The 15,820-nt window shown below is 41.1% G+C and overlaps 1 protein-coding gene across 2 annotated transcripts in view; it reads right to left on the reverse strand.

The window, feature by feature from the left end:
* thada (THADA, armadillo repeat containing) overlaps positions 1-15,820 on the reverse strand; it is a 283,459-nt gene that overhangs the window by 63,498 nt on the left and 204,141 nt on the right. For both annotated transcript variants that reach the window (XM_002932394.5, XM_012963890.3), the window contains exons 30-31: positions 8,686-8,804; positions 5,435-5,520 (exon numbers count right to left, since the gene is read on the reverse strand). In XM_002932394.5, coding sequence (XP_002932440.2) covers positions 5,435-5,520; positions 8,686-8,804 — 205 coding nt within the window. The remainder of the gene's footprint in view (positions 1-5,434; positions 5,521-8,685; positions 8,805-15,820) is intronic.

The following is a 15,820-nucleotide window of genomic DNA, read 5'->3' on the forward strand; positions in this document are numbered from 1 at the left end:
CTGCTTCTATATATATATATATTTTTTTTTTTTCAAGATGTTTGTTTGTTAGGAAGCAAACAAAACAGAAGTCTATTGTGTGCAATGATCCCAGTAAAGCCTGACCTTGTGCTGTTGTGATATTTCCAATGTAATGGGGCAGACAAGTTCATCCAGGTTTCTTTAGTAGAAACAAAATGTAAACATAATTTTAAACAATTTTTTAATCAAGTAGAAATCAGGCAGGAGCTTCTGGGAACCAGACAGGTATTTCTAGGAATAACGACTAGATACTTTCTTTAGCTCATTTAAAAAATTAGCCTACTGCATCCTTGAAGGAGAAGCATTTAAGTAGGGATGGGTTGAGCTAGAAGCCACTCCTAAGACCATGAACCAGAGTGTGTAAGGGCCCTACATGTGCCACGGCCCTAAGGAAAAGTTGAGTCTACTATTAAAACTATTTGTGTGACTGAAGGGTTGATCTTGTGGGACATTTGTTGTTTTTAACTACAGGTAACTACCAAAATACAGGAAGGATACTTAAGGGTGCATTTTCACTCAGGTGTGGCTCTTGAGGTAGTTAACATCCCATCATGCACAGAGTCAGATGATGTTAGAAAAGGGAGCAACTGATTATATAGTAAACACATTTAGCAGGAGATAAGGTAACAAAAGCTGTCTTAGGGCTGTGGCACATGGGGAGATTAGTCGCCCGCGACAAATCTCCCCGGTATGACATACCACCGGCGAGAATGTAAATCGCCAGTAGGATGCCATATGTGGTGCTGCGATCGTAGTAGTTGCGTATGCCATCCCACCGGCGATTTACATTCTCGCCAGTGGGATGTCATATCGAGAGGCAACTTCCGCGATTGCGGCACCGTGTATGGCATCCTAACGGGGAGATTTATCGCGGGCGAATAATCGCCCCGTGTGCCACAGCCCTTATAAAGTCCACCAGGAACGTTCTAGAGAGAGATAATATGATCCCAGCATGGCAAATGTGTGAAAGCACCATTTGCAGACATCTCTCTGGTCATTCACTTGAATGAGAGTTGTGCCATCAAAGGTAAATGCTTCTGCAAGTGGGCAGGCATCAAAAGTGCCTGCAATAGGTAGTTGAGACAGGTAGTGAAGAGGTAGTAGCTGTCTGCAGGATTGAGGGGCTTCTAGTATAGAGGACCCAGGTCTTAATCTTTGCTAACCTCCAAAAGAACCCTAAGAAGATCTTGTTGCAGAGCCCAGAGCCCATGTCACTGTGTTGTCGTATAGAATGGTTGCTGCTCACCTGGTGCCCCTCACCTTTACTTTGTGGGTAAAGGACTGTCTGGGATTTTATTCACATGACTGGTACAAATCACAGAGGTTCTTTTAGGGACCATTGTTCAACTGTCAGCACCAGTTATTTATCCTGGTGAAGGAACTACATTTGAGATGAATTTGTTTTTATAGGATTAACAATGAAGGAAGGAGTAGAAACAAAATGCTTTGGCAGGCCATTGTTAGCTTGTCACTCTGTGTGTGGACTGTACAGTTTCCAGAGGAATTATAGCTGTTTGTGTGGTTTAGTGAGAAGTGACTTATCTGATGTACTAGGTGCAATGCGAGCCAATCTGAGGTAACCAGCATTACCTTAAAGGTATGGGATCCATTATCCAGAAACCCATTATCCCGAAATCTCAGAACTACAGGAAAGAAACAGACTGAATGCTAGCAATAATCTCCTTGTCTAGGCTAGTGCCTAGCGAGTCTGATTCTAGGCCTAAGTATAAATGCGGGCTGAGAATCAGCTGAACTACTAGCCTCTGCCCGCACTCACAAGCACAAATTCAGCCTGGGTGCAGACACACACACGGATCAGATTTCCGTTTTCATACTGAGAATCAAACACAATCATTATATTGAACTCTTTATCCCAGTTAAACCTGCCTAACGTCTGACACAGAGGAAGGCTTCACTTGGCCTCACAACGGTAAAAAAAATCATTCCTTACTCCAAAAAGTGGGTCCGACCGGTCTCTGGTTATTTAGGTGTGTAGCTAGTGGCAAGATTAAATGCAAATAACTTATTGAAAGGGAAATAAAGGGATATGTATTCACTTCATTTTGCATATTTGTGTTCTGTCACACTCACGGGACCTTTATATTTCACAAAGGATTTGTATATGTCACTATATATTAACCATAAACCCTGCAACCGGCAGGCCTGCTTAACTTGATCCTCTCAACATTTTGCAGTTCTCCTTGTATTTTTGTTATTATTTTGCACCATCATGAGTGACTTTATATTGCTCCTCCCTGGCTTTGCCAAAGGAGCACTACTGTGCCAGCCGGCCGTAGGGATAAACTGAATCTTCTCCATTCAGCAGCCCAGCACACAGACCACTGCCATTCCAGCGCTGCGCTTGGGAAGAAGTCATGTTAGCAGCACCATGACGTTAATAACAAAAATGCAAAAGTGCTCAGTGGCTCCTATAATGCTCACATATAACGGCTGATAATAGATAGAATTTGAAACTAATGATGAACTACAACATACATGGCCACTAAATGGTCCTAATAAGTCTAAATATATGCTAGAAATACGCAGGGCTCACTTTCTTATTTTCACTCTGTGGTTCTACATGTGCTCTTAAAGGCACAGTCGTATGTTATAAATATCTACTTGTCAGTGCCGTGGCACATAGTTGACATAGTGCTTGCTCTTCAGTATAAAATAAAAATCTTCCTAAAATATTGTGCTGATTGTTAGGGTAAATAAGACCCTAGCCCCTTTGACCTCTTTAATGATAGGACATCAAGCAGCCTTGAGCGGCAGCACTACTTGGCCAGCTCTGCCGTACACGTATGCCAGGTTATAAAAAGGCTAAAAGACAGATGAAGAGATAGTGCAACCATCACTGTCATAATTGTTTTCCAACAACAGAAGGTCAATGTTCCACAGGTTTACACACACATTTGTCATAGTCTAACAACACTCTTAAGTCGTAGAAGCACCTGTAAAATTACCCATGTATGATGTAGACTTCAGTATTCATATATACATTGCAATTCTGAGGTTTATTTTGTAGAATTATATAATTTTTATCCCCAGCTCTCTCGTTTGCTCCTTTTGTCAGTCCATAATTGCGTCTGATTACGAGGGGTAAAAGGGATCGCTTTGATCAAATACACAGTTCAGTTATGAGAGGCCTATGCCACAACTAAATATTTTCATTTTCAGACTGTGAAGAAGCTGAATGGAAGATACAGTAAAGGTCCCCATATACGGGCCGATCCTAGCTGCCAATATTGGTCCCTTAGACCGATTCGGCAGCTAATCGGCCTGTGTATGGGCACAAACGACCCGCCTCCCCAACCGATATCTGGCCTGAAATCGGCCAGATCTCGATTGGGCAGGTTAAAAAATCTAGTCGGATCTGGGACCGCATCGGCTCGTTGATGCGGTCCCCGGACTGACTTTGCCTATACCCACCATAGTAATTAGATCATTTGGCCCCAGGGCCAAACTATCGAATTAGCCTGGATTCTCCCAATATCGCCCAACCATAGGTGGCGAGCAGATCTTAAGGTGTATGGGTACCTTAAGACTAGCCATACATAGCAGCTTATTGGCTAGTGCAGGGGAGGGCAAACTACGGCCCGCGGGCCACATCCGGCCCCTTTGCCTTTTTAATCCGGCCCGACGACGACACCAAGTCTCATCACGCGAGACTTGGTGTCATTGGCGTGCCGGAATTAAAGAGAGAAGGGGGCCCGCCCTGGCCCGGTCCGGCCCGGGGGTGAGTAAATGTGGCCCGTGAGCCAAAAAGTTTGCCCACCCCTGGGCTAGTGTTTAGAGGCACAATAACAACCACGCAAACCAATATCTGACTAGAGCTCAGTAAGGTAACAATTCTGTAAATTCAGCCTGGGTTAAAGCCACATTAGGCCAAGGGGGCTGTCCTCTACTCCTCCTTGAGTGATTCGTCAGTGGCTAGGGGATCAAAACAGACAAAAACCCAACACATCCCAATACTATGAAATGAGTGGATCTTACTGTGTATACCCTGTTTAATTCAGCAAAAAGAACCAAAACTGAAAGCTGACCTAGACTTTAATTTTAAGGTGCACCTCTTCATTAAAAGATTTCACACTGGCAACAGATGTTCTCCTACAGCAGACTGGCCATGCGTAAGAGCAAGTAAATCTCATATATCAAGAATAATAGTGTATGCCTGACTTCATGTTTTGTGCAGTAGAGTCCAGAAGAAAGGGGTGTGAATATGGGACATTGTGCACTCTTACTCCTACAGCGGCACTGCGCTATGGGTCAGCAACTCCTGACCTTAACTAAACCAGTAGTTGGATAAAGAATTACCTGCTAGTGCATCAAAGGGCTGTGGTCACAATAAATAAAAGAAAGAAAGAATATACAAATGCAAAATAAATCTGGAGAACAAAAAAAGGAAATGAACCAGAAACCAAAGGAAAGAGAAAATGAGAAGCAAGAAAATGATATATACAGGAAAATATCAAGTTGTGCGGCTATAATTAAGCACCAACGGCAGTGGAAAGTAAAGGAGCGGGAGTGGAACGAAAAAACCGCACAAGGGGAAAATCAAATACAATAAATAAATAAATCTCAAGAGACTGTGGGAAGGACAGACTGATTTATGGTGGTGGTTACGCCAACACAAGCGCAACAACAGTCCACAGACCCAGAGATCATTTTAAGAGATTAGAGAAAATGCAATAAAGAACAATAACGATATTTATAATATAAAGTGAGGACATCTGTCTAATAATGTGGTTCATTAGGATCATTAGTATTGAAGAGAAGCCAAACTTTCCTCCCTAAAACTGGCTTGAAATCTAAAAAACAACAAATGTCATACAATCAGATGGTGTAGAAAGTAACAGGAAGGTGTAACTCATGCTACTTCTTTCCAAGCTAATGACCTCCTATACATGTCAGAGGAGGTCATCACGATCATTGGCATGTCAGATCAAATTTTGTTTTTTTAGAGCTGCAAGCTCAGAACACCAAACCTTAAATCATTCTTGGGTCAAGCAAACTGTCTAGTTGGCTCCCACGTCCTTCTATACGTTTAAGAATGGGGCCACAGGGCCAATGTTTGTAAGGAGCAAAGGGTGGGCTTATAATGCAAGATCCCAGAATGCTATTTCCATGTCCAGGATAAGCGTAAAACCACGCTTTTCTGATAACAATTCTCAATGGATTCATGAAGATACTGTAGGCAGAATTCATAGGGAATGAAGCATTTGAGAGGGTATCAAAGCTACAATGGACCTCTTCCTATTGGAGACATTGGTAGAGCTCTATGGGCAAAGCTACAAGACTTTATTTATTAATTTAGCAGATTCAAGTTCTAGTCAGCAAAGCCCCCAACATAGCAATGCAGAAGGTGGATCTTTCTTAAACCTGCATGATATTTAGACACTTTACTACTTACCTTTATTTCTGAGTATCTCTTGGTTATTGATGATCATTTCCAAGATGCTGATGAAAGAAGCTCTCGTCACCAAACAGGGGTTTTGACTTTATAAAAAGGATAAAAGAAAACCTTGAATCATTGTCAGAAACACATGACCATTACACATAAACCAACCCGTTGTTTTGAATTCCAGCCTCATGTCTCTATCTTTATATTCTTGAATGTGGAAGCCATAAGCAGCTTTGCAGAACAGGCCATTAATGTGCTTTTACAGTCATACGATTGTCAGCATTTCCATCTCCTGGTTAAACTGCAGAAGCATAAAAGGCTGATTGCCTCTCTGTTCCTAATAATGAGAGCCTAATTTAATCTCTCCCTCAAATACATGATTTGAATCAGCAATATCCGCACATAAGCTGCAAACCAGTTAAGTTTAATTATATTACTTAGGGAGGACGGGGGGTTATTTAAGGGTTCCCAGGAGCTAAAGCCAAATTGTAAGCTCAGATGAGCAGCCGTGGGGACTGGTCATTTGTTTTGTAAATGTGTTTTTACAGTGCAGCATAATTTGAGGTCTTATATGTGTAACTTTGAAGAAACAAATCTAAATGATGTGTTTGGGCATAATTTGTGTGTTTAACAGGTTGCACAACTTGGTCATTTGAGATTACCATTCCAATTTGAAGAATCTACTCTTGGACAGACAAGGTGCAAGGTTAAATCCAAAACACTTATGTTGGCCATGCACAAGACAGCTTTAGGAGTTATCTTCTAGACCTAACAGTTAGGGTTGGCCTTTGCCAAAATAGCGGATTAGTACATTTAAATCTGTTGGGCATGAAGTACATTTCTTATATTCTAAAGTTCTCTAAAGCAGTGTTCCCCAACCAGTGGCTCAGAAGCAACCAGTTCCTTGGATGTTGCTCCCAGTAGGTGCTTATTTTTGAATTTTCGGCTTAGGGCAAGTTTTGGTTTCATAAAAACCAGGTGTATTGCCAAACAGAACCTCCAGTAGGCTGCCAGTCTACATAGGGGCTACCAAATAGGCAATCACAGCTTTTATTGGTGCTTTTGTTGTTTCTCAATTCTTTTCACATTTGAATGTGGCTCACAGGTCAAAAAGGTTGAGGATCCCTGCTCTAAAAAGTGTGACCAGGGTAGTATCCCCTGCTATCACCCCAAAAAGGCATCTCTCCAGGGAGGATGAACCATAATAAAATCATAATTCACTGGTGCAACAATTTGCCTTCACATTTGAAAGGAGCCTGAGCATTTGCTAGCAAGGATGTTGAAGTGATGCTATACTCATGATCCCTTTGCAGACTGAACCCAACATTATTTTCATCAACATTTTTAACAGGCAAACATCATTAAATTATATGAGAGCGTTGAAGGCTGAGGTACAATCTCTAAGAAACAAGGGCAGATAAACATGGTGTTCTAACGAGCTTTTCTCCTCTGTCTCTGCTCTCCAAAAATATTGATGGCACCAGATGAAAATGCAAAAACTGTTTTCTTCCGCATTTCTAAGTGCCAAGCGATACCTGACATATTTTCCTTGGCACATCCCGCGCAGTAATGTGATTTCACTCAGTGGAACAAGTGACACGGGAAATTGAGATTTGAAAGACCTGTTTATTTGTATTTACAGGTAGAAAGACTAGAAAAGGAGATGGGAGTGGAGTCTGGCTCTTTCTGGGGTTTTGGACAGTAAATGCGCCAAGGAAGGCGCTCCAAAAGCAACAGACCGCTTTGCCAAAGAACACAAATGAAACAAAATAGATATTTCCTGGCGTTTGACATAACAAATTGCTAGCACGGAGCTGAACCCACAGTTTAGAGAGTCTGATAAAGCCTTTTCAGTTAATCCTGGGACTCGTGCAGAACACCACTTGACTTGTTCCTTGTGCTTTATTCCTGATGTGCCTTTGCTCCTAACGTGTGATAAAAAAAAGTATATTGCTCTTTCGTCTCTCTACTGTATAACCCTGCTTGATTATCACCCACGCACAATATGCTTTGTTGTTTAACTGAATAAGTTTCACGGTGAGCTAAGCTTGCTCACTTGGTTCCCTACATGACTTTTATGTGTACGACTGCCTAATATGTGGAGAAGGGTGCTCATTTTGAGTAAGGTAAAGGGTATATACAAGAAACCATGGGGCAATTTTGATGGTTAAGGTGTCCCAGGCTGAAATACAAACTTCTCTCCATTTTCCTCCCTGTTTTAGTTTTAAGATTCTTTGGAATGTCCTACTATAGGATCAAGATGGTCATAAATAGGCAGAACTGGTCATCAGATATGAAGCTAAATCTGGAACTTATATGGTAGACCAAACTCTCTAAGCAATTACCTAATGGGGCTCCAACCAGAGTTCCAATGGCCACATAAAAAGGTAGGCGCATATGACCAAGCATTTTAAAAAAACAGCCATTTTCTGGGGTTTTCATTGTCTGTTCATTTTGCCCCCAGACTTTAAAGAGTTTCAGTCTCATCCTACAGATCACTATGATACAATACTTCTATTCCCACAACACCACTGTAACTTATCCATACTGTGTATATAGAACAAGAGACTTCTTAGTATAGGAGCATTAGGAACAGTACAGGTTACCCACTACCACTAAGGAAAGCTAGTAATGATACTGAGCTGCTATTTTTTAATAAACCAATGGAATGGAAGGTTTTAGGTTCCCTTACTCTAAGGTGCAACCTCAAAGGGGTACGTTTGTAGCAAAAGAACAAAAATGCTAGAAAGACAAGACAGCTTGTTTATGACATTGAGGCTTTGGTCAATGCAAAGCAGCCATGTACGTCCCTGGGCAAGAAAATGAAGACTAATAGTTCAAAAAAGATACAAAATAAATGATTCAATTATCATTAAATAATGATAAAATTAAATTGGAACTGTAACATTTGCAACCAGAAATGCAGACATGCTAACACTGATACAAGGTTGTGCATGTACTGACGGTAATTATTAACGGTAATAAAATGGCTGCATTGTGAAAAAAACATGGCGACTTGCATCAGAAAATTGCACTGTGCACAATGCACTGCGATTGTAAATGAGGCTTCCTGCCTTTAACTGATGGAAAGGGTGATTAATATGACATATTAACAGCATCCCTAAAAAGGAATAAAGAAGTGGCCTGGCTCACATGAAAGAATTCCTTTCAGTCCAGGCCACAGTAACACAGTTTGCCACTTTCAAGCTTTTACAACTTCATAGCAGTGAGTTTAGCGACTTCCTAACACTTCAGTGTACCTCTTGGCCAGCCACAGCCTGGCTTTCATGCACGCCATGATGTCACCCATCTCCCGCTGAATCCGCTCTGAATTAGCCGAGTGTTTAGCCTCAAAGAAGGACTGCAGCAAGTAGAAAACCTAAATCAACGACACAGGGAGAGAAAAAGTTACTGCTGGAAAAATATTTATGCCTGGTTCATTTGACCATAGATTTACTCAAAATAACTCTCTTTTTGATGAGAGCAAGCAGCACCTGTAGTCCGGGCATGGAAGCTTACTTTGTTCTGGAAAGAACGGTCACACTGGAGACTTCAGAGCTGGGCTCGCTTGTTTATAAGATATGGAATAGAGCCCTTTACACTGAGCGTGAAGAAAGGGCCAAATGACCTCATAATGCAATCATGATTTCCTAATGAAATCACATCCTTCACATTAAAAACAACCACTGGACAGATTGAAGCAAAAAGAAATGACACTTTCCCCCCCTGCCACCACCATCATATACTTTTGGCACCGGCACAATCGACATAAGTATGAAAAGTGTTCTGGGAGGATATACAGGAAAAATAACAGTGAACTTGCCGCTGGAAAAAATCATATCTTTCAGCTAGCGTCTGAGTGTTTTCCAGTTGGTTTTCTACAGAAATCCATACAGGCTTCACTCTGACACGTATGGTTAAATATGTGCTGCTAGCATGGATAATGACATGGGAGAGCACATTCTATGGGGTGCTAATGTTCCTAACCATATCTTGTACTTGGACACGCTATCTAAAATGACATGCCCGCAGCAGGAGTCTCCAAAGGCAATGTCAGCCCTATGTCATATGGAGTGCAGGGTTTTTATGAGTGATCAGAGCCAAACAAATGACCATCACCATTGGAAATGCCAAGCATCGGCTGGAATGGTGCAAACACCGCTGGACTCCTGAGCAGTGGAAGAATCTGAGATGTCACAAGTGAAGTTCAAACAGAATGGCTTTGCAACCATGGTAGTGCAAGAACTTGACTTGCATGCATTGATGCCTGACCTCAATTCAACATGGGATGAACTTGAAAACTGATTAAGTACCAGGCCTGATCCTCAACATCAGTGCCAAACCTTACCTCTTTTTGCTGAATGAAAGCAAATTCTATCAACAATGTTCAATAATCTGGTGGAAGGCCTTAACCCAAACAGCAGAGGCTGTTAAAGCAGCCAATAGATGACCAGCTTCATAAACCATTGGTTTGGGAGTGAGATGTTGGGTGGAAGATGTTTGGATACCTCGGGCCATGTAGTATATGAACAGTTGTAGAATTCGAGATAAACATTTACATGTCGTTTTAAATAGTTGAGCAGAACATCTTTGTTAAGTGATATGTTGCTGTGAGTGGCAATAGTTTTGCAGAACAGGAAGTTGAAGAGTATTAAGGGAATGTTTATCCCTATGCAGTTTTCTTTTAAAAACAGCAAAGCCAATGGCTTTTAATAGTCTACAGTTGGCTGTACATGTGCCAATACAGCTACGCTAATTTGGACTTTTTCTACCACATTGCCAAACCACTGTTCCGAATGTTGGTCTCTCAAGCAACATATATTACTAACATGCAGCAGTCTCATCAGATGGCAGTTGCTTTGTGCATGTGGAAGACCATCCGTCAACCCTTCTTCTCCTAGTGTACGTTAACAGCAGAGCTAAGGGGTAAATTATCAGATCACATATGCTGACTATTCGAACACCATGCAGCTATTCAACCTACAAAACTCTTGTATGACCAACTTGCACAAGGCCAAGCAATGCTTTTTGGTTGCTCTAGGTTGCTGTCAGTTGTGCCTACATTAGCAAGTAAGCTATACCATTATCTCAAGATCTGTTCATTTATGGGCTAGCATATAAATGCATTTGTTCTGCTTTAAATGTTTCACAGAAACACACAAGCTATCCTTCATCCTCTTGGTTACAGACACACAGGTAAAGTACCCACTGTCCATTAAATCCAAGCTTTTTTTTCCATTTGTTGGACCCCTGGCTGTGATTATGAAATATAGTTACATTGTTTCCATGGAAACTGAGAAGTTTAAAAGAAAACATAAATTAATTCCCAGTAATATTGTTTTCAGTATACAAAATGGTGGTGCTTTGTCATAGTTTTAAGTCTTTCCATTATATCTACCTTTTCCAATTGCCAAGCAGCACGTCTGGAAGCAATTCTTGGTGCCTGACAATGTAAGCTACAGAGTCATACAGAAGACGCTTTGATAACTTGAGAATTGAAAGATGCGTGCCTATTTGGCGTCCATGGCGGGCGCTGCACATGATTTCCACTTTGAAGGCAAGTTTTTAAAGTGCCAGGGGAGCACAGCCAGGAAAGGTTCCTGGAAATGATTTTGCATGAACGGTGCTATGGGAACCAACTAAACTTATGGTTTGTTCAGCCTACAGTTATTAGAGTTTGGGGAAAGGGGTTGCTAATATTTCATTTCTGACGTAAACCTGCTTTATGATACATTTCATATCGGCTCCTTATAAGCCAGACTGAGATAAAACCCAAACGGCGCCTGATATACAGCGAAAACGCTACACAAGCACTAAATGACTTGACTTCTGATAAGGCCATTTAGCCAAGCGCCTCTTTTTTTCTCTAAATTGTGTTTCTTCATCCCCTGCAGCCAGCCATATTTTCCAAGCTCTGTTTATATAGTGTTTCATTTCGCTCGGCGAAACAGCTGTATTTTTGTAAGGACATTGCCGGGAAAGTACAGTACAGGGTGATGTCAAGTTACCTCTCTTCCCTCTCTCTGCGGATGTAGCCGAACAGACATATCATTGTTTGAAACGCTCCCTGAGAAACGTGAATATTTATAGTATACACATCATTAATACAAACAGGACCAAGGCCATGCAGGCAAAGTTTATGGCTTTGGGTTAATGTGACAGGAGGAGGTGGAGAGGACAGAGCTTACTGAAAGAGAAAAATGCAATTATGTAACTGCTGGGAAAGTGTGCCATGATACCATATTAATATGGCTTTATGCTTCTGTGCATTTCATGCTTTCACAGACTTGTTGCCTTTTTAAGTGACAAACATGCTGTAATTATATTCAGAGCCAGCAGTTTCACAACGGTGTCTATTGTAATATTCTCAGAACTGTGAAATTAATCCGACTTGACCAGTTAAACCTGTTAAGACTAAAAACGACTTGCCTTTTAATTCCATATGGAAGACATATAGGAGCAAGTATAGGACATTTATAGGTCTGCTGAGTGCAGAAGAGATGCCTGGTACTGTGGCCATGGGCAGTACAGCACTGGGTAAGGCAACTAACTGGCTAACTATATATTTTATAGTACGGGACCTCCAAGAAAGTCAGCAGTCCTAATAGGAGAACATAACCAAGAGGCTGTAAGAGTGGAGTAGTTTCTTCGGGAAAAATGTCTGACAGCAGGACACACCGCCAACAGTTAATATCAGAGCAGCTGGGGAAAGCAGATAGGCTGGATTAGAGGGTGCAACAGGTGCAGTAGGGGAAAATGGGGCAGGTTATATCAGAGTAGCTGTAGGTTGGAAGCTTGGAGGGAAGAAGGTATATAGTAGGGCATGATGGGAACAGTAGAGCAACTAAATGCTGTTGGGCATGATGGTAAAACTCTATAGCAGTGTTTCCCAACCTGCAATCCACCATAAAAGTTTTATTTATCCTTTATCCAGGCCTTATCCTGTGTGCCTGCAAACTGAGCCACTGTATCATCCCAAATGCAGGCAGAGGGGGCGGATTTTGGTGCTGAAATTAACTCTGCGTGCCGGTACCAAGGCTGAAGGAAAGGCTCTGGGTGCAGACACAGGTAAAGGCTGATGGCAGAGTAGGAGCTGATTCTCGGCCTGCAGATAAATGTTTATCCATGGGCCAAAAATCAGCCCCATCTGGCATTAGCCTTAGAAGAGGTGGATGTAACACCAATGACCAATGAAGCCATAATAATGAAAATCTTCATAGTCAAACTGGGCAAATTTTGTTCCTTTTATTACTTACTTGTTTAAAGTTTCTCAAATCTATACAATTTCATATGTTTTTATTCATAAACATTTAAATAAACAGAAATGCTTCATTCCAACACATTTCTGAGGCTTTCTCACTTCAACCATTTTCTTCTCATTTTCCCCTTTTTTTATAAACAACTTCTTTAAAAAATCAACACGTTGATGAAATTTGTTTTCCATCTGAGACCTGGCAACATCCTATTATTTTTTATGAGAACTTTTGGTTTACATCAGCTTTCCAGCCTATTTGGCCTTTGTCTTGCCCCTTTGTCACTTTTTAATAGGGCTCTTATTCTAATATCCTTCTAAAATCAATTTTATTCCCTCAGATTCTGTAACCAAGAAATATCTTGCTCTAAACTGGAAATAAACCAACGGGTTCCTTTGATTATTTGTCCATTCTGTTGGAGTTTATTTGAAGTGTTTTCTTCCTGTTTTCATAACTATAAAAACATAGGACGAAATGCCTCCGGGAGAAAAGGACATAAAATATACAAGTGAACTCAATACTGTTAAAGACAAGCAAATTCTTAGGGTCGGAGACAAAAAGAGGTCAGGGGGCCATTTCTAGAAAAGAATCTTTACGTTAGGCTCTGTAATGTGTACAAATCGTTATGTATAGAGCAGTAGTATATAACTTCCTTGCTTTGGGGTAGTGACTACACAAGGGAAACTTTGCATCGGCCAGCACAGTATGTTACCAGTAGTCCCCTGTGGGGCCACAAATTGCAGTTTGACAAGAAATAGCAAAACCTTACATAGAGCAACTATCACCTGGATCATATCATACAAAAAGAAGGCCCTGCTTAGCTTGCAATCAAAATTACAACGATTCCACCAACTGCCTACATCAAGGATCCCCAACTCTTTTATACTTACCTCCAAGCCATAACTTTAAAAATGGGCACCTACTTTGAGGCCACTGGGAGCAACATCAAAGGGGGTGGGGAGCAACATGTTACTTGTGAGTCATGATTGGGGATCACTGGCCTAGATTTACTTGCTCATTAAGCTGAAATACATTCTTATTCTGTTGTAGGCTGGCCAGTGACCCCCATAGATTTACCTACTGGGATAAAAACGTTGAAACGGGGAGGCCAAACGCAGACCGATGGTTATGTAAAGATGGCAATACCCACATATAAACTTTCCTTTGTACAGGTATAGGACCTGTTATCCAGAATGCTCGGGACCTGGGGCTTTCTGGACAAGGAATCTTTCCATAATTTGGATCTCCATACCTTAAGTCTACTAAAAAATAATTTAAACATCATTTAAACCCAATAGGTTGTTTTGCCTCCAATAAGGATTAATTATATCTTAGTTGGGATCAAGTACAGGTACTGTTTTATTATTACAGAGAAAAGGGAATCATTTAACCATTAAATAAACCCAATAGGGCTGTTCTGCCCCCAATAAGGGGTAATTATATCTTAGTTGGGATCAAGTACAGGTACTGTTTTATTATTACAGAGAAAAGGGAATCATTTAACCATTAAATAACCCCAATAGGGCTGTTCTGCCCCCAATAAGGGGTAATTATATCTTAGTTGGGATCAAGTACAGGTACTGTTTTATTATTACAGAGAAAAGGGAATCATTTAACCATGAAATAAACCCAATAGGGCTTTTCTGCCCCAATAAGGGGTAATTATATCTTAGTTGGGATCAAGTACAAGGTACTGTTTTATTACTACAGAGAAAAAGGAATCATTTGTAGACTGTAAGCTCTTTTGGGCAGGGCTCTCTTCACCTCTTGTATCGGTTATTGATTGCTTTATATGTTACTCTGTATGTCCAATGTATGAAACCCACTTATTGTACAGCGCTGCGGAATATGTTGGCGCTTTATCAATAAATGTTAATAATAATTTAAAAAAATTAGAATTATTTGCTTATAATGGAGTCTATGGGAGATGGCCTTTCTGTAATTCGGAGCTTTCTGGATAACGGGTTTCCGGATAAGGGCTCCTATACCTGTACTATCATCCGACGATGACCCATACCTATGTACCATGGCTATCGATCATTTAGTGGGTCATGAAGGTTTGAACATTTCACTTGTAGGTGCTTCATGTTGGCCAATGCATGGTGCATCTATAGACAGGAAGACATTGCAGCTTCACTTCCTGCTGTTCTGTTCATTTACATGCTCTGCATAAATGATCAAGTCAATAGAAAGGCAACCATACTGCATGTGACGCACGTACTCTCTCCATCCATCTGGCCATGGGCTGATTAGGTGAAGAAAATAAATCAAGTATACAGAAAAAAAATAGGCCAAAAAGATCACTCTTAAGTGCAAAGATTTAATTGGTTCCTGATAAAGTTGACCATAGCATGCCTGAATGTGACTGGCTCACTGGGGCTGGAGTGATATGACTGATGTATAATCTCCACAAATCGTTGCACAATGTGTTGGTGCTACATAAACAAAGGACATTTTGCATTGTTTTCTATGAAACATTTATCTATAATACGTTCTAACCCTAAGGGTAATAAATCAAAGGAGAAGGAAGGGTACAATTACTAGGGGGGGTGACAAATGTTAGAACCCCCATTGATGTGTAATCACTTGCCTGATACCCCGGGCCGGTTCTCCTGTTAGTACAAAATTTGTATCGGCCCAGGGTCCCTGCGAGCACCCCCGCACCTTTCCTTCTCCTTTACCCTTAGTTTATTTCATTTATTCCAAACCTCCCTAAAATTAAAACCAAAGGGGCCCCAAGAACAGCAAGCGGGGTTAAGGCTGCGTGTTTATTCCAAACATGATGTTTGTGACACATCTCAACATTTATTTTTCTGAACATATAGGTGCAAAGTGAAAGCAACAGGACAGCCTGGTGAGGTATTTACTGCATTAGTTCTAAGACGGAGAAGCAACACAAGGGGGCCGAGCCATCGCATTTTCCCCTCTATTGTTTCCTGACGTTGCCAGATTGAACAGTGGTGCGGGATTCCTGCTGACTTTATGAGGTACAAATGACTAGGAAATAGCAGCTATTAAGCCAATATCCACACAGGACTGTTCTATTCAGAATCAGATGGATTCAAACAGCAGCAGTAACAGGGAAGGTTTCTATACCATTCAATAACTCTCATTTCTGTTTAGTGTCGGTCAGCCATGAAAA

This window comes from Xenopus tropicalis, chromosome 5 (genome assembly GCF_000004195.4).
Source record: "Xenopus tropicalis strain Nigerian chromosome 5, UCB_Xtro_10.0, whole genome shotgun sequence".
Classification (NCBI taxonomy): Eukaryota; Metazoa; Chordata; class Amphibia; order Anura; family Pipidae; genus Xenopus; species Xenopus tropicalis.